Raw genomic sequence first — 26,641 nt, 5'->3', positions numbered from 1 at the left:
GCTGGCGTGCGGCGAGGGCAGCAGCACTCACAGCTCTGTAGAGATCAGGCTGGGCTCGCTGCAGTACTCTGTGTCCTCGCTCAGCTTCACCTCATAGGTCTCGTCCTGAGAGACCTCCTCCTGACACACCATGGCGATCTGGCTCTCCCGGGAGTGGCACCTGAAGCATCCAAGGGTGAGAAACGAAGTAGAAGCTGTGAACCTCATCGTTCCCTCAGCAGGCAAGGCATCACACACCACACACACGCACTCACACAGTGAACACACACACACACGTGCCCACTCACGCACGCACAACCGCTGTGGCCTCTTCCTCCCATAGTTGCTGACACAGCAGCAGAGCCAGGGAAACAGTAAGATCCAGATCAGGAGTCCGTGCAGAACAAGCAGCTCTGGGCTGGGACCCAAGGACGTCTCAGTTCTGACCCCAGTTCAGTTGCCCTCTGGCATGAGTCACTGCCCCCCTACCCCCATGCCTCTATCCCTCTCAATAAAACTGGAGTAGTGTAGGCCCTGCTTGACTCAGAAGCTCGTCATGAGTAACAAATGAAGTAACAGATGAGATGTGGTTTTGAGAGGTGGGAAGGAGCAGCTTTTAGAACAGGGGCCTAGGCTGCTCTGTTCAGGTTGGGGTAGGTCCTGAGAGGGCTGTCCTCTCCCTCTGCTAAAGAGAGCCAGGCCTTTGGGTGCTGGTTGGGCAGAGCCAGGAAGTTCCTGGGGTCACAGTTTGCCATGCATTTGGGTTTGACATGGGTTCCTTAGAGTGACAGTACGGACAAGAAGCCTCACGCTGACGGGTTTGCTCTCCTGGGCAGTGAGCCTGAGTCCCTGCTGAGCTTGAGACCCTCAGACCCTCCCCTACTGGGTGTGTCCCGGATGATTCTGCTCACCCTCCTGACTGGCGTCTTCTTAGCTCTGGCCTGGATGTTCTCCCTTTTCCTGTCTGTGCCTCTCAATACTTCCCTCAGTCTTTCTTCCTATAGATCCTGAATGACGGAACCCGCTTTACCCCCAAACCCAAGAAGACATGAGGGCAAGAGCTCAGTTAATTCTCTCAGGGCTGAGTGCTGGATCAGCACCCCGATCTGACCGGGGCCTGTGAGCTGGGGCAACTCAGGAAGCTACCCTCCCGGGTACCTACCCGCTTCTCCGGAGCAGGCCCTAACCAGGGATGGCCCATCCTGCGGTAAGGACAGATGGAATGTGGATGGGGTGGGAAGAGAGGGGAGTGAAAGGCGCTGGGAGGAGGCATAATGAGATGAGCTGGAGACGGAGAATGGCGGCAGGCAGACAACACCATTTCCTGGGGGCCACTGTGTGCAAGACATGCTGGCCCATCCCAGCAAGAGCAAGGCTGGTCCTGGAGCCCCGGCACTTAGCCTTGAGCTGTGGCACGAAGGCTGAGACCCCAGAGCTGCAACTTTGCTTGACTTGTTCGTCCTCACCAAGCTGAAGCTTACTGCCTTGAGGGTCACTTTTCCCACTGTGCTGGGAAGGAGGGAGCCAGTATTTGGGGAGCATTTGCTATGGGCTAGGCCTTGGGGGAGGCGCACACCACAGTTTAGGGACAGAGGTGCCGGTGGGGAGAGGAGGAAAATCCCCTGATGTTTCTCCCTACCTCCACTCTCCCTTCATTTAATACAGAACACGTTTTCAGAGAAAAATATGCTCTGAAGGAGGTATTAGCTCACCCTGAGATGCTAAGGATGGACCCAATGAACCTTCCTAAAGAAGAGGTTTGGATAAGGGGAGCAAGGGAGAACGTGACACTAGGACTGAGTACCTAAGAGCTGTAGGAGGTTTTCGGGAAAGCGAGGGGCTGCTGAGACACACATGGGCCAGCCACTTGAGCTCTGATACTCCCCTGTGCAAAGCTAACCTTTCAGGTCAGCATATAAAATCCAGAGCTGGCATGCTGCACTGTGTATAGAAGGCCTCGGTAGACATCTCTTGAGTAGAAAGACTCACCCGACATTGCTTTTGAGTGGGTTCACCAGCCATTCTTCCATGCAGTGAGGTAGACTGATGGCCAATCGGACTTGGCTGTTATCAGACACTGTTAAAGGCCCAGGCCACACAGGCGTCCACGGGGCCACTTGAAAGTGGGTGTTAAGAAGGGAAGTGAAAACTGGGGGGCAGATAGGCAGGCTCCTTAGATGAAAGAAGCTTCAGGACACTTGTCCAGAAAGATGCTCACACATCGTGATTATTTTCTAAGGTCGTGAGCCTGAGAGATTTGCCCAAGAACATGGCATGTGGGTGATCTGCCCGGCCTGCTGGTGGGGGTGCTGTCCACTAAGGGTGAGGGGGCACGGTGGCGGGGAGGCAAGTCCTCTCCCACCTGGCTTTGGAAACCCAGAGCTGTTGACAGAAACAGGGAGGAGATCCTTTAGGCCCATGCTGTGTTTCCGGAGGCCCAGAGCACGTGGGTGCTTATCACCCTGGTATACCATAACAATGGATCCCAGAGCCCCAAGGAGCAGAAGGTAGGGAGAAAAGCATGCGTCAGGCAGTGGGAGAGCAAACTACCAGGAACAATCCCGCACTGGGGCAGAGTGGGCAAGAGCTATGGTGAAGGGCCTCCCACCACCAAAGTGTTCCTCCCAAGAGGGTGGAGAAGGGTGTGAAGAAGACGTGGTAACTCCAGTCTCATCCCAGCTAAGTCAAAGGCCAGGCTTGTGCAGATGTGGGAAAGGCTGGGGGAACAGTCTGTTGTGTTGCCAGGATGCTGGGGGTCAGGGGTCTGGGCTCCTCTGCCTGGGTAACAGAAAGAGCACAAGAGGCTCTGTCCAGAGGTGTGGTCAGGACACTAGATAGCCATTGGGGCTGTGCTGCCTTCCCCAGGTGTGACTGCCACATGTAATCAAGGGCAAGAATGGGAGGCAGCACTGGCCTATCTCTTGATGGGGTCTGGGGACGCAGCCTCCAGCCCTGCTCGAGGGGGTGAGTGGTAGGCCTATGGGCCAGATTCCACCCCCCATCTACTCAGGGCTGGAGCATGTGGGGCCCCTGTGCACGGGCCCTGGTGCCCCACCCTCCTGCTTACCTCTTGGAGCTGAGCTTCCATGCGGCCTCCTGTACCCGGACGGCAGGAGACAAGGGGGGCCTGTGGCCCTCCACGGTGCTGACTGCGCTGGGGTAGCCAGCGGGGCGGGGGAAGCGGCCCAGGGCAGTGTTGTTGGCATTGTTGATGTTGGCGTTGGAGCCAGTGGATGAGTAGCTGCTGGGGGTGAAAGTGGAGTCCACCAGTTTCTCGTGGGATGGCGACTCGGTGTCGCCTTGGCTGTTAGCCGCCTTGTTGATGTGCAGTGGGCGCTGGGTGGTGAAGGTCTGGGGGAAGGCGCTCCGGCCGTCACTTTGGTAGTAGCTGACGTGGTTGCCGAACAGGCCACCGGCCCTCTGTAGGCGAGACGGGAGGGGTGGATGGAGGAGAAAGCCCTGTCGGCTACCTCTCCTTCTCTAGGCCAAGCCACGGAAGGCTGTCCGCCTTCCAGAGAGCGCAGCCACGCCGTGCAGCGACACGCGGCCCACGGGGAACTCCTCATCCACGTGGTCTGGAAGCCGGAGAGGGAGGGACCTGGACAGTCCCCTCTGACTCTGCTGGGGGACGGGTGAGGGGCAGGACCAGTCAGGCAGGAAGGCTGCTGCCCTGGGACTTTCTAATGAACCCCCCCGAGGACTGGGATCAAATCTCCAGGAGCAGCGCAGGACCGCAATCCTTGGCCGCAGCCTTCGCTCTGCTTGGCAGCTGTGAGGGCTGGGGCAAGGGACCAGGAGATTCCAACGAGAACTTTAAAAAATGGGGGTCCAACTGGCTCACTGAACTAGAAATGACATTGGCCAAAAGGGTTTTGGAAATAAGGAGGAGGCATTGACTCCATTAATTATATTATGGGCTTCTTTCCTCCGGGGCGATTCTTAGAGATTTCAAATCAGGACCCAGTGTTTTTCTCCAACATTGTTTCCTTGTCCTGGAGCGAGTGGGTATGTTGCTGTCTGTAAGTTGGTCTGTGGGGTCTTGCTGGGGCAGTGTTAGCCTGGAGCTGTGTCCCTGAGGCCATTCGGTGACAGACATTTCACAGTGATGAGGATGAGGATGGTGATGACAGGGCAGCCACAGGCAGGGCAGGCCGTCCTCCCTCCCGGTGTCTCCACAGCTCAGGACCCCTGTGTGGGGGCTGGCAGGGGCAGCTGAGAGGGCCCCCAGCGTGATACTGCTTGGTGGCTTCTCCCTCACTCTGGAGGGATTTTAGCCAAATACCTTTGGGGATAAGCAGGGACGACTGAAGGGCGAGAGCGGGATACAAGCATTGCACTATTCTGGCAGAGTCAGGTTTGGGGTCCACTGAGAATGGATGCTCAGCCTCCATAGCCAGGAAAGGAGAGGGGAGGAAGGCCGGAGGGGACTTTTGTGTCTGGGAAAGCACAGGCTTTCTCTCAAGAAGACAGTTGCCCCTGGGCTCCACTCCCCTGCTGCCATGTGGGAACATAAGCCAGAGCCTCTGATTTTTTAAAGAGAAGTCAAAGGTCTAGGTTTTTAGTTGAATGTGCCATATTTCTGAATAATAGGTTTGCAGGTTAGATGTGGCCAAAAGGAGCCCCATGGCTTTGCAGTTTCTAATGTAGAAGGTTCTCCTAGGGAACATGTCCCGAGAGCCCAAGCTTGAGATAGAGTCAGACTTGGAGAAGGTAGAGGTATGGGAAGTAGCTGAGTTGGAAGAGCTTGGAATCTGCCAGAGAACTCAGGACTTTCTCCCTGGATTCTCTTGGCAGAAAGGCAGCCCACCCTCTTGCCTCCAGCTGGACTTGTAAAGGTAAGAGAGTGCTCCTGCGGCGTCCACCTACCCGGAAGATGTCATCTTCAGAGGCAGCAGACACAGCCTCCTTCATGGCCTTGTCCAACTCCTCCTCAGCCGTCAGATCTCCAGAAATGGCCCGTCGGATCTCAGGCCCGATGTCATGCAGCGTGCGCAAGCCAGCCTGAAACCCAGAGGGACACCCAGCTGCTTGACCCACAGCCTCTCCGTAGGGCAGGCACGCCTGCCAAGGGCTTATCTGTGCCAGACTGCGAGAATCCATTTCTCCACCCAGGAAGCATAAAGGCCTGTTAGAAGGGGCTGTGAAGCAGGCAGGACTAGGGAAGGCAGAGTGTGTGGGAGGTAGTGTATCGCACCCTCACCTACACACACATTTGGAAAGGCCTGGAGCTCTCCAAAAGTTTCCTTCTGGAGGGAACTGGCCTCCAGCCCACTGCTGAGAGACAACCCCAGACCAGATGTCAGAAGAAGGTGACCAAGCCCTTCCTTATTGTGTGGACCCCCATTCTTGTCCTTTACCTGCAGGGATAGGGCGTTCCTCTGGGAGGGTTTGCCCACCAGGCCCTGCTCTTTGCGCTTCTTGAATTTCCGGAAGTACTCTTGGATCAGGAAAGTAGCATAAAACTTGCCAACTGTGACCTCGTCATCTGAGACAGGAGAAGAGAAGACAGAAGGGAGGTAAAGGGGAGAATTCAGCTTTTTATCCCCCCCAGCATCCAAGTTTTCTGAAGTTTTTAAAACTTTTTTAAAAGTTTTTTTTTTTTAAGCCATTCACATGGTTCAGAAAGGCAAAAATATATTATAAGGTGTACAGTGAAAAGTCTCTCTCTCACCCCTCCTCCATCTGCTAAGTTACTACCTTTTAATAGATAACCTTTCTAAAATTAGCTTCTGGAGTATTTTTCCAGAGAGTCTTTCTGCAAATGCTTTCTGCAAATAAGCAAAAATATTCTTAGCTCCTCTTTTTTTTTTTTTTTTTTTTAACAGTAGAAGCAGCCTATTATCAAAATTATGTCCCACCTTGCTTTAGAAAAAAGCTTTACAAAGTTAAAAAAAAAAAAACAAAACCTGACATTGTTAACTAATTTATATTTGATTCCAAAACTTGAGGTGCCCATCATAAATTGATCAGTCCCCTAAGTGCAAACAGTTCTGGTTTAAGATGGAGTTTCGTGGAAGGAACACCTTTCTTTAAGTTTGGGTTTCGTTTTCAACCAGACAGATTGGGTTTTCTTACCATGTGGTTTGGCTAGGTCCCTGCTGGGCTAGACCCCCAAGTTACACATGGCATAGTCAGCCTCTGTGTTGGGAATGAACCAGGAGGTGGAGAAACAGAAGAGTTTCCAAGGAGAACATTGCCTCTTGGCTCCATCTTCTTCTGAGGGAAATGGCCCCAGGAGACAGCTGGTAGGTTAAGCATAGGGGCCTGTGATGATTCTCCTACTTCTAGCTTTCCCTTAAGAATAGCCAAGTCCACCAGTGGTGACCTTCTACCTGGCGAATACCTCATTCCCTTGTGGGAGAGGAAACCCAATTTCCCCGTCTAGCCAGTCAGCAAGAGCCACAGGGCAGAAAGAGCCTGGTGTTCTGGTGTTCCCCAGACCTGGGTTTGAATTTTGAATCTGCCACGTACTCACCTGATAGCCCTGGGTCAGCTACATAGCTTCTAAGAACTTCAGATTCTTGAGCAAACTTCACAGCAATGTTATAAGGATTAAATAAGGTATGCAAAACATCTCATGGGGCTTGGCCCGTCTAGGTGACACTTCCCTGGGCTGCTTCCCTTTGGGAAGTGATTCTCAACAGGGCTGGTGTCCCATTTTAAGGAGTCTTTTGGGAATATGGGGACATTCCTGGTTGTCCCAGTGTGCTACAGGCATTGGGTGGTTCCAGATGTGTCCCTTAAAACATAGGCATGTTTTGCATACATCTGCACTTGGCTAGATGTCCATGTGGGGAAAGGACCTGTTTATAATGACCTGAGCTAAGAACCTAACTTCATTTTACATATGAACAGAAAATAATATTTTTTGCCTGCTTTTAATATATCCAGAATTTCCAGGTATATATCTGCTAGGTAAATTGACAGGAAACCATATTTTGCTTTGTTTGCACTTGACCAAGAGGGCTTTACATTTTGGAAAATTGAATCCCTGATGGCAATGCCCCTTGTAGTATCTGAGTCACCTGTTGCATCTGACACGCTTATATTAGTCTGTATTTGTTCTATGTTTGTGCATATACATATGTATACATACACATGTGTATATAATTTAATATATTTAGTTATCCCTTACTTCAAAATGACAAATACAAAATGTCAACAATAGTCAATATTGTCTTAGTTCCTTTAAACACAGACTTATTCATCATAAGTGGATGCATGAAAGTATTTTATCAGTTAACTATAACTTCTGGTACAGTGCCATAACCCATAGTGCCTGAGCGTATATATATTGAAAAGTATTTGACTTTAATGTATTTTATATTAAAGTTATATATATATATATATAAAAGATTTTATTTATTTAGTTGAGAGAAAGAGAGAGAGCATGGGCGGGAGGGGGAGCAGGGAGCCTGAAGTGGGGCTTGATCCCAGGACCCTGGAATCATGACGTGAGCCGAAGGCAGACTCTTAACTGACTGAGCCACCCACGTGTCCCAAGTTAAAGTGTTATATTAATATTTTGGAAATTATAGCTGTAGGAAAGTTATTTTCATTTAGGATAATAGTAGGGGCATTATAAACTATTTACTATGAAAGGGGGTTCTGGGTTTGAGAGGGTAGAGAAACACTACTCTAGATAAGACAAAAAGAATTCAACCAAGAGGGATCTCAGGGGATTCTTTTCCCAGGTCCCCATTACTTCCAGAGCAACGAGCCTACTAATTTACGGGGGAAACCTATACTTTGCAGAGTTTCCTTGAAAATTTTGCCAAAATTCTAAGCATCAAGGGGCCTTGTCTGGTCTATGAAATGTTATGATTGGACCAGGTTTCCAGTCTGATATCCTGTATCTGAGTTTGTGAAGGTGTGGCACCCTCAGCCCTTCCAACCAATAGGGCCTTCAGGACCCACAGGAGAGGCAGAGTGGGGTGGGGAAAGCAGGCTTCCCATGAGCCTCATGGACTCAGGAACCAGGCAAGAGTCATGGGTGTGGAGATCCTGGGAGTACTTACCACCCGCTGGGGGCACCACTTGGTCCAGCAGCTTCATGCTGGTCCGCTTCCAGATCTTCTTGATTATGGCCCGCAGTTCCTCATTGGCTTGTTCTAGGTTCCCTGAGGGGAGGGAGATACGAGGCTGAAAATGGTCATCAGCCCCTTGAAGGTCCACCCCAGAGGGACCCATGGGGTGGAACCCCTGCTCAGAGTGGGAAGCTGCAACCCCACAGAAAGCCCTGGTCCATCAGCTTCACTTTCTTTGTCTCCAGTCTGCTGAATGTCACCTCCACCTTCTTTTTCTTTGTATTGCTGTCCATGCTTTATTCCCCCTCCCTCCATTCCCTGTCCAGTGCCGTCCTTTTTCCCTTCCTCCCTGCCTGCTGCTCAGACCACCAGTGGCAATCCTTCATCTCCACATGCTCCTTCCTTGTGAGTGGCCTTTGAGGAGGACCAGACAGCCTAACTCAGCTGAGCTCAAAGGCCACCTGCTGGAGAGCAAGAGGGGCTGCTCTGTGCATGGCACTTCTCACGGGGCTCCATGGGTGATCAAATTTTCCCCCAAACAAAGCATCTGTACACAGGGGGACCTTAGTGTCAAAGCTCTTTGCTATGTCTCCAGTGGGGAACAGGTGGCAAAACCTCAGTGTAGAAGCAGGAATCAAAACACACGGGGTTCTGTTTTGGAGCTTCTCTGGGTCTGCTTTCTCCAGTTTTTACCACCTAAATTGATGCCTATCCTGTGCAGCCTCTGGGACAGTGGTCATATAGCAGCTGTAAGAAAAGGTGCGGTGGGCAGTAGTCTAAGACCCCCAGAGCTGTCTCCCACCAGCACCAATCTATACACACCCTGCATTGTCCTTGGTGTGTCCACGGTCCCTGGACTAAGATGGATTTTTACCCCTATGATTAGATCGCCTTAAGATGGGGAGATTATCTAGATGGACCTGACCTAATCACATGAACTCTTTAAAAGTAGAGAGTTCTCAGGTGCAAATTCCAGTTAGAAAATAAGTAAATCATGGGATGCAATGTACAGCATATGACTATGGTTAATAAAACCATACTGCACGTTTGATAGTTGTCAAGAAAGTAAGTTCTCATCACACACAAAATTGTAACTATATATGGTGACGGACATTAATCAGATTTACTGTGGTGATCTTTTCTTAATATATATAAATATGGTTTATTATGTTGTACATCTGAAACTAATGTTATGTGTCAATTATACTTCAATACAAGATAAAAACAAAATGAATAAAAAAAAGTACTACATGAAGGAAGTCAAAAGATAAAAGTAGAAAGTTGTCCCTAGTTGAGAGCAGAGGAATGAGAGGGGACTGCTGTGGCCTGGGAGAAAGCATACACCAATGCTGTGAACTGAATAAAGAGAGGCAGCCTCTGGGGGCTCAGTGGTCCCCACCTGAGAGCCAGCCCTACAATGGCAAGACATGAATTCCTCCAAAATCCTGAATGAGCTGGGAGCCTCTGGAAGAGGGCACATCCTGATCAGTATCCTCATTTTGGCTTTTTAAAACCCCTAGCAGAGAACTCAGCTACTCCACAGCTAGACCCATGACCTACAGAACTGTGAGCTAGCAACTAGGTGTTGTTCAAACAAAAGAATCTGTGGTAATTGGTTCCACAGCCATAGGAAACCAATACAGGGGTGTTTACTGCTACTATACAGGGCAAGCAGTACGGTTGAGAGCTCTGGTTTTAGACTGTCTGAGGTGAAATCTGCCCTGTGGCCACACCGGAGAGGCTCCCAACAGAAGGAAGCAGAGGTGGCAATGGAGGGAGTGTGATGGACTCCTGAGTCGCCTGTTGGATCCAAACAGTACCTGGCACCAGAGGATGATCCTGGGCAATCAAGTTATGGAGGCAATCCTGCATGGTTTAATTCCCTTCCTGGGTAAGGTAGTTAGTGGTTTCTGACATATGCAATGAAAGAGTTCTAATTAAAGTAGTGCTCAAATATGTTTATCTTCTGTAGTGAGTTGAAAAGCGTTCCCACCAAATTCCTGTTCCCATGGAACCTTAGCATGTGGCATTAGCATGTAGGGTCTTTGCAGATGTTATCAGTTAAGATTTATTAGAGTGGGCCCTACATCCCATACTACTGGTATCTGCATAAGAAGAGGAGAAGACGCACAGAGACACACAAGGGAAGAAGGCCATGTGAAGATGGAGGCAGAGACTGGAGTGATATCACTATGGCCAAGGAATGCCAAGCACAGCTGGGCCCCACCAGAAGCACGGAACAGCTTTTTCCTTTGTTTGTTCCTCTGGGAGAAACAAACCCTACCAACCCTTTTCCTATTTAGTAAGTTGTCTTTTCATTATGTTGGTTTCCTTCACTGTGTGAAACTTTAGTTTGATGTAGTCTCATTTGTTTATTTTAGCTTTTCATCCTTGCCTACGGAGACTGGTCTAAAAATATTGCTAAGACCTATGTCAAAAAACTTACTGCCTATATTTTCTCCTAGGAGTTTTATGGTTTCAAGTCTTACATTCAAGTCTTCAGTACATTTAATTTTTGTGTATTTTTGCATATGGTGTAAGATAGTAGTCCAGTTTTGTTCTTTTGCAGGTAACTGTCCAATGTCCCCAACACTATTTATTGAAGAGACTTCCTCATTGTATATTCTTGCCCGTTTTGTCACAGGTTAATTGACTCTATATGTGTGGATCTTTTCTTGGGTTCTGTAGTGTGTTCCATTGATCTATGTGTCTGTGTTCATGACAGTACCATACTGTTTTGTAGTATAGTTTGAAATCATGGAGTATGCTACCTCCAGTTTTGTTCTTTTTCAAGGTTGCTCTGGCTTTTGAATTTTTTTGGTGGCTCCATACACATTTTGAGTTGTAGTTCTGTTAAAAATGTCATTGGTATTTTGATAGGGATTACACTGAATCTGTAGATTGTTTCAGTAGTATGGACACTTTAATAATATTAATTCTTCTAATCCATGAGCACAAAATATCTTTCCATTTATTCATGTCTTCAATTTCTTTCATCAATGTCTTTTTAAATAAAGATTTTATTTATCTATTTGAGAGAGGGAGAGAGCGCACAAAAGCAAGGGGAGGTACAAAGGGAGAGGGAGAAGCAGATTCCTTGCTGAGCAGGGAGCCTGATGTGAGGCTTGATCCCAGGACGCTGAGATCTTAACCTGAGCTGAAGACAGACATTTAACCGACTGAGCCACCCAGGTGCCTTTTTAGTTTAAGTTTTAACAGTTTAAACTGTATTCAGAGTACAATTCTTTCACATCTTTGGTTAAATTTACTCATGGGTATTTCATTATTTTTGATGCAATTATAAATGAAATTATTTTCCTACTTTCTTTTTCTTATAGTTATTAGTGTATAGAAAAACTGATTTCTGTACGTTAATTTTGTATCCAGTGATATTGCTGAATTCATTTATTAGTTCTAACAGATTTTGGTGGAGTCTTTAGGGTTTTCTCTATATAGGGTTTTCTCTATATAGTATCATGTCATCTGCAAATATGTCTTTTTCCTATCCATTGTTACTTTTTCCTGTCCAATTTGGATGAATTTTATTTCTGTTTCTTGTGTAATTGCCATGGCTAGGATTTCCGACACTATGTTGAATAAAAGTGGTGAGAGTGGACATACTTGTTTTATTCCTGATCCTACAGGAAATGCTGAAAGCTTTTCACTGTTGAGTATGATGTTAGCTGTGGGCTTATCTATCATATATGGCCTTTATTAGGCTGAGATACATTCCTTCTATACCTACTTTGTCGAGTTTTCTTTCTTATCATAAATGAACGTTGAATTTTGTCACATGCTTTTTCCTGTACCTATTATGATGATCATATGATTTTTATCCTTTGTTTTGTTAATGTGAGGTATCACACTGATTAATTTGTGGGCGTGGAACCATCCTTGCATCTCTGGAATAAATTTCACTTGATTGTGGTGTATGATCCTTTTCATGTATCATTGAAAATTTTTTGCTAAAATTTTGTTAGGATTTTTACATCTATATTATCAGATATATTGGTCTGTAATTTTCTTTCTTGTGTTATCTTTGGTTTTGGTAACAGGGTAATGTGACCTTGTAAAATAAGTTTGGAAGACTTCCTTCCTCTTCAGTCTTTTGGAATAATTTGAGAATAGGTACTAACTCTTCTTTAAATGTTTGGTAGAATTAAGCCATGAAGCCATCTGGTCCTGGACTTCTGTTGTTTTGGAGTTTAAAAATCACTGTTTCAATTTTATTACTTGTAATTGATCTATTCAGATTTTCTATTTGTGTGTGTGTGTGTGTGTGTGTGTGTGTGTGTGTGTGTGTGTTTCAGCCTTGGAAGATTATGTATTTCTAGGATTTATCCATTTCTTTTAAGCTTTCCAATTTGTTGGTGTATAATTGTAGTAATGTCTTAGCCTTTGTATTTCTGTGGTGTTCGTTGTAACTTTTCCTTCATTTCTGATTTTATTTATTTGGGTCCTCTCCCTTTTTCTCTTGAGTTTGGCTGTTGATTTCATTGATCTTTTCAAAGAACCAGCTCTTGGGATGCCTGGGTGGCACAGTCAGTTAAGTGTCTGCCTTCGGCTCAGGTTATGATCACAGGTCCCTGGGATAAAATCCTGCATCAGGCTTCCTGTTCAGTGGGGAGCCTGCTTCTCTCTCTGCCTGTTGCTCCCCCTGCTTGTACTCTCTGACAAATAAATTTTTAAAAAATCTTAAAAAAAGAGAAAAAGCTCTTACTTTTATTATCTCTTCTTCTTCTTCTCCCCCCCCCCCCATCTCTATTTCATTTATTTCCACTCTGGTCTTTATTACTTCCTTCCCTTTACTAATATTGGGCTTTGTTCCTCTTTTTTTAAAAGTTATTTTGGGTATAGAGTCAGATGGTTTATTTGGGACTTAAAAAAAATTCTTCCTCCATGTTTTATTTTATTTTATTATGTTATATTAGTCACCATACGGTACATTATTAGTTTTTGATGTAGTGTTCCATGATTCATTGTTTGCATATAACATCCAGTGCTCCATGCAATACACGTCTTCCTTAATACCCATCACTGGGCGAACTCATCCCCACCACCCCCACCTCCCTTATGAAACCCTCAGTTTCTTTCCCGGAATCCATAGTCTCTCATGGTTCATCTCCCTCTCTGATTCCTACCTCCTTCATTTTTCCTTTCCTTCTAATGTCCTCCATGCTATTCCTTATGTTCCATATATAAGTGAAACCATATGATAATTGTCTCTCTGCTTGACTTATTTCACTTAGCATAATCTCCTCCAGTTCTGTCGATGTCAATGCAAATGGTGGGTACTCATACTTTCTGGTGGCTGAGTAATATTCCATTGTTTATGTGGACCACATCTTCTTTATTCATTCATCTGTGGAAGGGCATCTCAGCTCCTTCCACAGTTTGGCTATTGGGTACATTGCTGCTATACACATTGGGGTGCATTTTCCCCTTCTTTTCAGTATATCTGTATCTTTGGGGTAAATACCCAGTAGTGCAATTGTTGGATCATAAGGTAGCTCCATTTTTAAATTTTTGAGGAAACTCCACACTGTTTTCCAAAGTGGCTCTACCAGCTTGCATTCCCACCAACAATGTAAGAGGGTTTCCCTCTCCCTACATCCTCTCCAACATCTGTTGTTTCTTGCCTTGCCAATTTTTGCCATTCTAACTGGGTGTAAGGTGGTATCTCAATATGGTTTTGATTTGAATTTCCTGGATGGCTAATGATCTTGAACATTTATTCATGTGTCTGTTATCCATTCATATATGTCTTCTTTGGAAAAGTGTCTGTTCATATCTTCTGCCCATTTTTTGACTTGATTTTTTTTTGGGGGAGGAGGTGTTGAGTTTGAGAAGTTCTTTATAGATCTTGGATACCAGCCCTTTATCTGTAGTGTCATTTGCAAATATCTTCTTCCATTCTGTGGGTTGCCTCTTTGTCTTATTGACTGTTTCCTTTGCTGTGCAGAACCTTTTTATCTTGATGAAGTCCCAAAAGTAGAAAAAGAAAAACAGGGGCGCCTGGGTGGCTCAGTGGGTTAAGCCGCTGCCTTCGGCTCAGGTCATGATCTCGGGGTCCTGGGATCGAGTCCCGCATCAGGCTCTCTGCTCAGCGGGGAGCCTGCTTCCCTCTCTCTCTCTCTGCCTGCCTCTCCGACTACTTGTGATTTCTCTCTGTCAAATAAATAAATAAAATCTTTAAAAAAAAAAAAAAAAGAAAGAAAAACAAAGCTGGGGGCATCACACTGCCTAATTTCAAGCTATATTACAAAGCTGTGCCATGGTACTGGCACAAAAACAGATACATAGATCAATGGAACAGAATAGGTTTCTAAGCATGCATTCATTTCTTCTAGATTACTTATTGTCATATAGCTGTTGATAAAAATTTCTGATGATTGTGTCTATTTCCTTGGTGTTATGGTATCTCCCCTTTAATTCATAATTTTATTAATTTGGGTCCTTTCTCTTTTCTTTTGGATAATCTGGCCAGTGGCTCATAGATCTTATTAATTCTTTCAAAGAATCAGCTTCCAGTTTTGTTGTGTTCTACTGTATTTTTGGTTTCTAATTCTCTGCTCTAATCTTAATTATTTCCTTCCTCATGCATGGCTTAGGGTTAATTTGTTGTTGATTCTCTACTTCTTTAAGGTGTAAAGGTAGTTGGAATTTTTCTATTTTTCTGAGTGAGGCTTGGATGGCTATGTACTTCCCCCCCTCAGGACCACCTTTGCTGTATCCCACAGGTTTTGGACTGAAGTGTTTTTGTTCACTTGAATTGTTTAAGTTCTTTGATTTTCTGGTTGATCCAAACATTCTTGTGCAGAATGGTCTTTAGCTGCCAAGTGTTTGAATTTCTTCCAAACTTTTTCTTGTGATTGACCTCCAGTTTCAAAGCACTGTGGTCTGAGAATATGCATGGAATAATTTCAGTCTTTTGGTATCAGTTGAGACTTGATTTGTGACCCAGTATGTGGTCTATTCTTGAGAAAGTTCCATGTGTGCTCAAGAAGAATGAGTAGTCTGTTGTTTTAGGGTAGAATATTCTCTGTGTATACACACACACATACACACACACACATATATGAGACACACTGGACCAGATATATATATATATCTGATATATATATATATGTATTTGTTGATTTTCTGCTTAGATAACCTGTCTGTTGCTGAGAGTGAGAGGGTTGAGGTCTCCTACAATTAACATATTATTATGAATATGTCTCTTTATTTTGGTTAACAGTTGGTTTATGTAGTTGGCTGCTTCCATGTTGGGGCATAGATATTTACAATTGTAAATTATAGATCCTCTTCTTGGATAGACCCTTTAAGAATGGTATAGTGTACATTGACTTTGAATCCTACCACATTACTGAATTGCTGTATGAGTTCTAGTAGTTTGGGGGTGGAGTCTTTTGGGTTTTCCATAGAGAGTATCATTTCATCTGCAAAGAGAGAGTTTGACTTCTTTATTGCCAATTTGAATACCTTTTATTTCTCTTTGTCTAATTGCTGTTGCTAGGACTTCTAATACCATGTTGAACAAGAGTGGTGAGAGTGGGCATCCTTATCGTGTTCCTGATCTCAAAGGGAAGGCTGTCAACTTTTTTCCATTGAGGATGATATTTGCTGTGGGTTTTTCATAGATAGATTTGATGAAGTTGAGGAATGTTCCCTCTATCCCTATACTTTGAAGCATTTTAATCAGGAACAGATGCTAGATTTTGTCAAAAGCTTTTTCTGCATCAATTGAGATGACCATGTGGTTCTTCTCTCTTCTTTTACTGATTTGTTCTATTGCATTGATTCATTTGCAAATGTCGAATCACACTTGCAACCCAGGGATAAATCCCACCTAGTCATGATGGATAATCTTTTTAATGGACTGTTGGATCCTATTAGCTAGGATCTTGTTGAGAATCTTAGCATCCATATTCATCAGGGATATTGGTCTGAAATTGGGTGAGCCTGGTGGTGGGTATTATGGAGGGCACATATTGCATGGAACACTGGGTGTGGTACATAAACAATTAATTCTGGTACACTGAAAAGAAGTTTAAAAAATTAAAAAAAACATATATATATAAAATAATGGTATAATGTCCTTCTGTATCTCTAAGTACAGTCTTTAGCTTAAAATCTAATTTGTCTGATAAGAGAATTGCTACTGCAGCTTTCTTTTGAGGCCTGTTGGCATGAAAATTGCCATCCTTTCACTTTTAGTCTGGATGTATCTTTAGGTTCAAAATGAATCTCCTGGAGACAGCATATAGATGGGTCCTGTCTTTTTTTTTTTTTTTTTAAGATATCTGAATTCTTATATTTATTTTGCATTCAGGCAATTGTGATATGTGGTGTTGTTTGAAGCACATGAAGAAAATCCAGCCTTACAAGAAACATGGGGATGTACATATTTGATACCACACCAAATTTTGACAAACAGTAGTTTCTTTAAGATTACTTGCATAATGATGAGCCCTGAATGTTATACACAATTGAAGAATTATTGAACTCTACATCTGAAACTGATGATGTATTATATGTTGATTAATTGAATTTAAATAGGGTCCTGTCTTTTTATACAATCTGCAACCCTGTGCTGTTTTATGGGAGCACTCAGGCTGTTGATAGTGATTATTGAAAGATATAATTTAATTGTCATCATATCACCTGTGAAGTCCTTGTTTCCACAGATTTTCTCTGTAAATTTCTGTTCTATATCACTCTTGGGGTCTTTTTCCTTTTATAGAACTCCACTTAATATTTCTTGCAGGGCCAGCTTAGTGGGCACATATTCTTTCAGTTTTTGCCAGTCTTGGAAGCTCTTTATCTCTCCATCCATTCTAAACCAGAGCCTTGCCAGATAAAGTATTCTTGGCTGCATGTTCTTCTCATTTAGTACCCTGAATATGTCTTACCAGCCCTTTCTGGCTTGCCAGGTCTCTGTGGACAGGTCTGACATTACTCTGATGTTCCTCCCTCTGCATGTAAGGAATCTTTTCCCCCTAACTGCCCTTAAGATGATTTCCTTGGTTTTAAGATTTGCGAGTTTTACTATTACATGCCTGGGTGTGAGTCTGTTCTCCTTGACCTTGGGAAGGGTCCTCTCTGCCTCTATGACACAAATGCTTGTTTTATTCCCCAGATTAGGGAAGTTCTCAGCTATGCTTTGCTCAACTATCTCTTCCAGTCCTCTGTCTCTCTCTCTCTACCACCTCCCCACCAGGGATCCCAATAATTTTGACATTGGAATGTTTCATGGTGCCATTTATTTCTCTAATTCTGTTTTCATGCATATTAAGCTGTTTGTTCCAGGCCTCCTCCTGTTCCTTCTTTTCTATCAGTTTGTCTTCTAGATCACTAATTCATTCTTCTGCCTCATTTACCCTAGCTTTTAGAGTATCTAGATTAGATTGAATCTCATTGATAGCATTTTTAAGTTCTGCCAGATCAGCTCTCATTTCTGCCCTTAGAGAATCTATGCTGCCATTAGTGGTTTCCTTCATCCTAGCTATTGTCTGCATAACTGTTACCCTGAAGTCTATTTCTGACATCTTGCTTATTATATCCATATCCATTAGTTCTGTGGCCAAGGTCATGGTCTCTGAATTTTTCCTGTGTTGTGGGTTCCTTCTTTTAGTCATTCTGTTGAGGGGTGGTTGAAGAAATATATAGAGTCTAGGTTATTGACCACAACCGAAGCAAGATGCTCCTGTTTTATAGGGACCTTAGGGTTGCCAGCCTCTTGTTCTTCCAGCCTGTCTTCTGGGGGAGGAGCCTGTTGCGCTGTTACTCAGGCAATACTGTTTGGGCAGAGTTCTGCTCTCCCAAGAGTCAGAGCAGAAGTGACCATATCTAAACTTCTGTCTCAGAACAGAGAGATTGCAGTCTGTTCTCAGGCTACACTGACTCCGTTTTTGTCTGTGCTGCTAAAAACTGCAGCATCCTGGGTTGTGTGCCCCACAACAGCACTCCAGCCCTCACTTCCATGCCCAGGCACGTCTCTGCCCCTTTTGCTTCTAAAACTGCCAGCTGCTCCCAGTTCACATATGTGCCCCTGCAGCCAATGGAACAGAATATAGAGCCCAGACATGGACCCTCAGCTTTATGGTCAATTAATCTTTGACAAAGCAGGAAAAAATATCCAATGGAAAAAAGACAGTCTCTTCAATAAATGGTGTTGAGAACATTGAACAACTATACAAAGAAGAATGAAACTCGACCATTCTTTTACACTGTACACAAAGATAAACTGAAAATGGATGAAAGACTTCAATGTAAGACAGGAATCCATCAAAATCCTAGAGTAGTACATAGGCAGTAACCTCTTCGACATCAGCCACAGCAAATTCTTTCAAGGCATGTCTCCGAATGCAAGGGTTTATTTGGGATTTTTCTTGTTTCTTGAGGTAGGCCTGTATCATTATGAACTTCCTTCTTAGAACTGCTTTGTTACATGCCACTGATTTTGGAAAGTTGTGTTTCTATTTTCTTTTGTCTCAAGGTATTTTTAAAAATTTCCTCTTTGATTTCTTTGTTTACCCACTGGTTGTTTGGTAACATATTGTTCATTTTCCACATGTTTGCGTGTTTTCCAGTTTTCTTCTTGTAATTAATTTCCAGTTTCACAACATTGTGGTTAGAAAGGATGCTTGATATGATATCAGTGTTCTTGAATTTATTAATATATGAATAATTGTTTTGTGGCCTATCTTGGAAAATGTTCCATGTGCACTTGAATAGAATGTGTATTCTGTTGTTTTGGATGAAATGTTCATATATATCTATTAAGTTCTTCTGGCCAAATGTGTCATTTAAGGCTAGTATTTCCTTATTGAATCTGTAGATGATTTATCCATTGGTTAAGGGAAATATTAAAGTTCCCTACTATTATTGTATTACTGTCAATTTCTCCCTTTGTGTCTATTAATATTTTCTTTATATTTTTAAATGTTCTTATGTTGGGAGCATGAATATTGACAAATGTTATATCTCTTCTTGGATTGAACACTTTATCATTATGTAATGCTCTTCTTTGTCTTTTGTTATAGTCTTTCTTTTAAAGTTTATTTAGTCTCATGTGAGTATTACTTCACCAACTTCCTTTTTGTTTCCATTTCCATGGAATATCATTTTTCCATCTCTTCATTTTCAGTCTCTGTGTGGCTTTAGATCTGATTTGAGTCTCTTAAAGGCAGTATATAAATGGTTCTTTTAAAAAAATCTATACAGCCACCCTATGTCTTCTGATTGGAGCACTTGGTCCATTTATATTTAATGTAATTATTAATAGGTATGTACTTATTGTCACTTGGTCAGCTGTTTTCTGCTTGTTATGGCAATTCTTCTGCTTTGTTTTTCTTCTCTCTGTTCATTTGTGTTTGATGGTTTTCTTTCGTTTTGTTTGAGTCCCTTTCTCTTTATTTTTTATCTATTGTAAGTTTTGGTTTATGGTTACCATGAGTTCATATATATTGACCTATATACATAGCAGTCTATTTTAAGCTAATAGTCATTTGTTTTTAACACATTCTAAAAGCGCTACATTTTTACTCCCCACCCCGACATTTTATATTTCTAACATCCTATTTGACATCTTATATTTTTTAATTAAAAAAAAAGATTTATTTGTTCATTTGAGAGGGAGACAGAGATAGAGAGAGAGAAAAAAGAGAAAGTAGGGAGAGGGACAAAGGAAGAGGGAGAAAGAGAATTCAAGCAGATTCTTTGCTAAGTGTGGAGCCCTGAAGTGGGACTTGATCTGATGACTGTGAGGTCATGACCTGAGCCAAAATCAGAAGTTAGACACTTAACTAACTGAGTCACTCAGGCGCCCCTGACATGTTTTAATTTTGTGTATTCCTTAACTACTTACTGTAGTTATAGTTAAATTACTATTTTTGACTTTTAATCCTCATACTATTTTTAAAGTGGCTGATTTACCATATTTCCTATATATTTTCCTTTACCAACAAATATTTTTCTTTCATATATTTTCTTACTTCCAGTTACAGATTTTTCTTTTTTGCTTAAAGAAGGTCCTTTAATATTTCTGGTAAGGTTGGTTTAGTGGTGATAAATTCCTTTAACTTTTGCTTGCCTAGGAAACTATCTCTCCTCCAGTTCTGAATGATAACCTTGCCAGGTAGAGATTTCTTGGTTGGCAGTTTTCTCTTTCAGTATTTTGAATATATTATTCCACTTACTTCTGTCATGAAAACTTTATGCTGAAAAATATGCTGATACTCTTATGGCAGTTCCTTTGTCTGTAACAAGCTGTCTTTCTCTTGCTACTTTAAAAACTCTCCCCTTGTCTTTAACTTTTGACAATTTAATTATAAAATTCCTTGGTGTGGTTTTTTGGGATCATCTTGTTTAGGGCTCTTTGTGCTTCCTGGACCTGGATGTCTGTTTCTTTCCCAGCTTAGGGAAATTTTCAGCCATTATTTCTTCAAATAACTTCAAATAACTTCCCTACTCCTTCTGGAACTACTATAATGTGAATGTTTGTGTATCTGATGTTGTTCTAGAAGTTCTTAAAACTATTCTCACTTTTTATTAACATATATTGTATCATTAGTTCCAGAGGTAGAATTTAGTGATTCACCAGATTACTTCCAGTGACCTCCTTAATGCCCATCACCCAGTTATCCCACACCCCCAACCTCCTTCTCCTCCAGCAACCCTCAGTCTGTTTCCTATGATTAAGAGTGTCTTATGGTTTGTCTCCCTCTCTATTTTTGTCTTATTTTATTCTTCCTTCCTTCCCCTATGTTCATCTGTTTTGTTTCTTAAATTCCACATATGAACAAAATCATATGGTATTTGTCTTTCTCTGACTGACTTATTTTGCTTAGCATAATACCCTGATGTTCCATCCCTATCACTGCAAATTGCAAGAGTTCATTCTTTTTGATGGCTCAGTAATATTCCATTATATCTATATCTGTATCTATCTATCTATCTATCTACCACATCTTCTTCTTCTTCTTTTTTTTTTTTTTTTTACCACATCTTCTTTATCTATTTATTTGTTGATGGACATCTGGGCTCTTTCTATTGCTTGGCTATTGTGGACATCGCTGCTATAAACATTGGGGTGCATGTGCCGCTCTGAATCACTATGTTTGTATCTTCTGGATAAATACCTAGTAGTGTAATTGCTGGGTCATAGGGTAGTTCTATTTTAACTTTTTAGGGAACCTCCATACTGTTTTCCAGAGTGGCTGCACCAGTTTGCATTCCCACCAACAGTGCAAGAGGGTTCCCCTTTCTCCACATCCTAGCCAACATCTGTTGTTTCCTGAGTTGTTCATTCTGACTGATGTGAGGTGGTATCTCATTGTGGTTTTGATTTGTATTTCTCTGATGATGAGTGATTTTGAGCATTTTTTCATGTGCCTGTTGGCCATTTATATGTCTTCTTTGGATAAATGCCCTTCTGCCTATTTCTTGACTGGATTTTTAATTTTTTGGGTGTAGAGTTTGATAAGTTCTTTATAGATTTTGGATACTAGCCCTTTATCTGATATGTCATTTGCAAATATCTTCTCTCATTCTGTAGGCTTTTAGTTTTGTTGATTGTTACCTTTGCTGTGTAGAAGCTTTTTATCTTGATGAAGTTCCAATAGTTCATTTTTGCTTTGGTTTTTCTTGCCTTTGGAGATGTGGCTAGCAAGAAGTTGCTGCAGTCAAAGTCAAAGAGGTTGCTGTCTGTGTTCTCCTCTAGGGTTTTGGTGGATTCCTGTCTCATATTTAGGTCTTTCATTCATTTTGAGTTTTTTTTGGTGTATGGTGTAAGAAAGTGATCCAGTTTCATTCTTTTGCATGTGGTTGTCCAATTTTCCCAACAGCATTTGTGGAAGAGACTGTCTTTTTTACACTGGATATTCTTACCTCCTTTGTTGAAGATAAGTTGACCACAGAGTTGAGGGTTCTTATTCTCTTCCATGGATCTGTGTATCCTTTTTTGTGCTAGTACCATACTGTCTTGATGATTACAGCTTTGTAATAGGACTTGAATTCTGGAATTGTGATACCTCCAGCTTTGGTTTTCCTTTTCAACATTCCTTTGGCTATTCAGGGTCTCTTTTGGTTCCACACAAAATTTAAGATTGTTTGTTCCAGTTCTATGAAAAATGCTGATGGTATTTTGATAAGGATTGCATTGAATGTGTGGATTGTTTTGGGTCGTATAGACATTTTAACAATATTTATTCTTCTAATCCATGAGCATGGGATGATTTTTCGTTTCTTTGTGTCTTCCTCAATTTCTTTCACAAGTGCTGTGTAGTCTTCAGAGTACCAATCCTTTACCTCTTTGTTTAGGTTTACTCCTAGGTATCTTATGGTTTTTAGTGCAATTGTAAATGGGACTGAGTCCTCCATTTCTCTTTCTTTTGCTTCATTGTTAGTGTATAGAAATGCAACTGATTTCTGTGCATTGACTTCATATTCTGCCACTTTGTTGAATTCCTGTATCAGTTCTAATAATTTTTGGGTTGAGTTTTTGGGTTTTCTAAGTCGAGTATCATGTCATCTGCAAAGAGTGAAAGTTTGATGTCTTTTGCTGACTTGGATGCCCTTTATTTCTTTTTTTTGTCTGATTGCTTTTTGTTGTCTGATCAGCTGAGGGCTGATTCCAGTACCATGTGGAACAGCAGTGGTGAGAGTGAACATTCCTGTTGTGTTCTAACTTTAGGGGGAAAGCATTAAGTTTTTCCCCATTGAGATGATATTTGCTGTGGGTTTTTTGTATATGGCTTTTGTGATATTGAGGTATGTTCCCTCTAACCCTAAATGGCAGACAGGTTTTTTTTTTTTTTTTTTTTTTTTTTTTTTAATTATCAAGAAAGGATGCTGTGTTTTGTCAAATGCTTTTTTGGCATTGATTAAGAGAATCATATGGTTCTGTTCTTTCTTTTATTAACATGGTGTATCACATTGATTTATGAATGTTGAACTACCCTGTGGCCCAGGAACAAATCCCTCTTGGTCATGGTGAATAATCCCTTTGATGTACTGTTGGATCCTATTAGCTAATATCTTGGTGAGAAGTTTTGCATCCATTTTCATCAGGGATATTGGTCTGTAGTTCTCCCTTTTGATGGGGTATTTGCCTGGTTTGGGGATCAAGATAATGCTGGCCTCATAGAATAAGTTTGGAAGTTTTCTTTCCATATCTATTTTTTTTTTTAATGGCTTCAGAAGAATAGGTATTAATTCTTTAAATGTTTGTTGGAATTCTGCTGGGAGGCCATCTGACTCTGGACTCTTTTTTATTAGATTTTTAATTACTGATTCAATTTCTTTGCTGGTTATGGGCCTGTTCAGGTTTCTCATTCTTCCTGTTTCAGTTTCAGTAATTTATATTTTTCAAGGAATGCATCCTTTTCTTCCAGATTGCCTAATTTGTTGGCATATAATTGCTCATAATATTCTCTTATAGTTGTTTGTATTTCTTCAGTGTTGGTTGTGATCTGTCCTTGTTCATTCATGATTTCATTTATTTGGGTCCTTCTTCTTTTCTTTTTTGATACATCTGGCTAGGGGTTTATCAATCTTATTAAATCTTTCAGAGAACCAGCTCCTAGTTTCATTGTTCTGCTCAACTGTTTTTTTTTTTTTTAATTTCTATATTATTGATTTCTGCCCTACTGTTTATTATTTCTCTTCTCCTGCTGGATTTAGGCTTTATTTGCTGTTCTTTTCCCAATTCCTTTAGGTGTAAAGTTAGGTTGTGTATTTGAGAGTTTTCTTGTTTCTTGAGAAAGGCCTGTATTGCTATATACTTCCATCTTAGGACTACCTTTGTTGCATCCCAAAGGTTCTAAACTGTCATGTTTTCACTCTTATTTGCCTCCATGTATTTTTTAAAAAACTTCTTTAAATTCCTGATTGGCCCATTCATTCTTTAGTAGGATGCTCTTTAGCCTCCATGTATTTGTGTTCCTTCCAAATTTTTTCTTGTGATTGAGTTCAAGTTTTAAAGCATTGTGGTATGAAAATATGAATGGTATAATCTCAGTCTTTTTATACCACATGAGATCTGATTTGTGACCCATTATGTGATCTCATCTGGAGACTATCCCATGTGAACTTGAGAAGAATGTGTATTCTGTTGCTTTAAGATGGAATGCTTTGTATATATCTGTGAAGTCCATTTGTTCCAGTGTGTCATTCAAAGCCCTTGTTTCTTTGTTGATCTTCTGCTTAGATGATCTGTCTATTGTTGTGAGTGGGGTGTTAAGTCCCCTATTATTACTGTATTATTATCAATGTATTTCCTTAATTTTGTCATTAATTGGTTTATATAATTGGCTGTTCCCAAATTAAGGGCATAAATATTTACAATTGTTAGGTCTTTTTGTTGGATAGACCCTTTTATTATGATAGAGTGTCCTTCTTCATCTCTTATTACAGTCTTGGTTTAAAATCTAATTTGTATGATATAAGGATTGCTACTCCAGCTTTCTTTAGATGTCCATTAGCATGATAAATGGTCCTCTACCCTCTCACTTTCAATCTGGAGGTGTCTTTCGGTCTAGAATGAATTTCCTGTAGACAGCATATCAATGGGTCTTTTTTTTTTTTTTAATCCAATCTGACACCCTATGTTTTTTGATTGGAGCACCTAGTCCATTTACATTCAGAGTAAATATTGGAAGATCTGAATTTAATGCCGTTGTATCACCTGTAAAGTCACTGTTTTTGTAGATTGTCTATGTTCCTCTCTGGTGTTTGTTAGTTTGGGCTCTCTCTTCATTCAAAGGATCCCCTTTAATAGTTCCTGCAGGGCTGGTTTAGTGTTCACAAATTCCTTTAGCTTTTGTTTGTCCTGGACATTCTTCATCTCTCCTTCTATTCTGAATGTCAGCCTTTATCTCTCCTCTATTCTGAATAACAGCTATTCTTTGTTGTGTATTTTCCCATTTAGCACAATGAATATATCATGCCAGCCTTTTCTGGCCTGCCAGGTCTCTGTCGACAGGTCTGCTGCTGGCCTTATGTTTCTACTCTTGTAGGTTAAGACCATTTTGTCCTGGGCTGCTTTCAGGATTTTTTCTTTATCTCTGAAATTTGCAAGCTATTATATCTTGAGGTGTTGACCTATTTTTGTCGATTTTGAGGGGGTTTCTCTGTGACTCCTGGACTTGAATGCCTGTTTCCTTCCCCAAATTAAGGAAGTTAAAACTATTCTCATTTTTAAAAATTCTTTTTTTGTTTTGCTGTTCCAACTGGGTGATTTCCACTGTTGTCTTCCAGATTGCTAAGCCATTCTTCTGTATCATCTAATCTGCTGTTGATTCCTAGCATATTTTTCAATTCAATTATTGTGTTCTTCAGCTCTCTGGTACTTTCTTATATTTTCTAACTCTTTGTTGAACTTTTCACTGTGTTCCTCCATTCTTCTCTTGACTTTGGTGAACACTTTTTATTATTATTATTATTTTTTAAATTTTTAAATTTTTTATAAACATATTTTTATCCCCAGGGGTACTGGTCTGTGAATCACCAGGTTTATACACTTCACAGCACTCACCATAGCACATACCCTCCCCAATGTCCATAACCCCACCCCCCTTCTCCCAACCCCCCTTCCCCCAGGAACCCTCAGTTTGTTTTGTGAGATTAAGAGTCACTTATGGTTTGTCTGGTGAACACCTTTATGACCATTACCTTGAACTCTACTTTGTCTGGCAAATAACCTGTCACCATTTCATCAGAATTTTTTCCTCCTGGGGATTTATCTTGTTCTTTCATTTAGAAGATATTCTCCTGTCTCCTTATTTTGTTTGATTTTCAGTGTTAGTCTCTACATATTAGGTGGAATAGCCACCACTCCCTATCTTAAGGTGTAGTCTTGTGTACATTGTGTACATTCCATGTGTACATTGCATATGCCTGGAAGCTTTGGCTGGCTGGCTGGATCTGAAGCCAATATGTCCTGGGGGAGTCCAGGGGTGCACTATGCCTGGATGACCCTGATGGAATGGCTTGAGCCTAAGCAGGCACTGGCTGAGGTATCTGGGAATACACTGAAACTGGAGGTCACCTTGGCAGGGTGGGGCAGGGATGGGTGGAGGGTTATCTTGGGGAGAGCTGGTGTAGGTTAAGGCTCATTGGAGTAACCCTAGCAGGCCAACTAGAGCACCTGGATCCTGCTCCCATCTGCACTATCAAGGTGGAGGGGAATGTAAACAATGGTGCTTGTTGGTACCTCCAACTTGAAGAGAACTCCAGTAGTTCCCCTTCCTCTGCCATTTAGTGGATATAAATGGATTTCCTTCACTTATAGTGTTGTTGCCCTTTAAGCCACTGTTCTTCCTGTGTCCCAGGTTGGGTGAATTTGGGTATAGTGCTCTCACTGTTATTCTTCCTCACTGCAGGTTGTCACATTGCTTTGTTGGAAAAGGGTTTCCCATAGTTACCATATCTTAATCTTTCCTGTCATTTTCTGTGTGGTCCCTCTAACCTTTGTTGTGTAGAAGTTGTTCAATCAGCACTCAGTTTTCCCAGAAGAATCACTCCATATGTGGGTGTAGATTTGGTGTAGCCTTGGGAGGAGGTGAGTTCAGGGTCTTCTTATGCCAACATTTTGGACTGCCTCCCTCAGCCTTTGTTTCTCTTTAGTTTGG

The 26,641-nt window shown here is 42.1% G+C and overlaps 1 protein-coding gene across 10 annotated transcripts in view; it reads right to left on the bottom strand.

The window, feature by feature from the left end:
• The window catches only part of CACNA1C (calcium voltage-gated channel subunit alpha1 C), a 641,635-nt gene that overhangs the window by 15,411 nt on the left and 599,583 nt on the right, over window positions 1-26,641 (bottom strand). For all 10 annotated transcript variants that reach the window (XM_059403911.1, XM_059403906.1, XM_059403901.1 and 7 more), the window contains 5 exons: window positions 7,998-8,099; window positions 5,337-5,464; window positions 4,846-4,980; window positions 3,047-3,399; window positions 32-160 (listed from right to left, as the gene is read on the bottom strand). In XM_059403911.1, the coding sequence (XP_059259894.1) occupies window positions 32-160; window positions 3,047-3,399; window positions 4,846-4,980; window positions 5,337-5,464; window positions 7,998-8,099 (847 nt within the window). The remainder of the gene's footprint in view (window positions 1-31; window positions 161-3,046; window positions 3,400-4,845; window positions 4,981-5,336; window positions 5,465-7,997; window positions 8,100-26,641) is intronic.

The sequence above is a fragment of the Mustela nigripes genome, chromosome 6 (genome assembly GCF_022355385.1).
Source record: "Mustela nigripes isolate SB6536 chromosome 6, MUSNIG.SB6536, whole genome shotgun sequence".
In the NCBI taxonomy this organism is placed as follows: domain Eukaryota; kingdom Metazoa; phylum Chordata; class Mammalia; order Carnivora; family Mustelidae; genus Mustela; species Mustela nigripes.
Note: the sequence above shows the minus strand (reverse complement) of the source record. Positions and strands in the feature narration are given on the sequence as shown.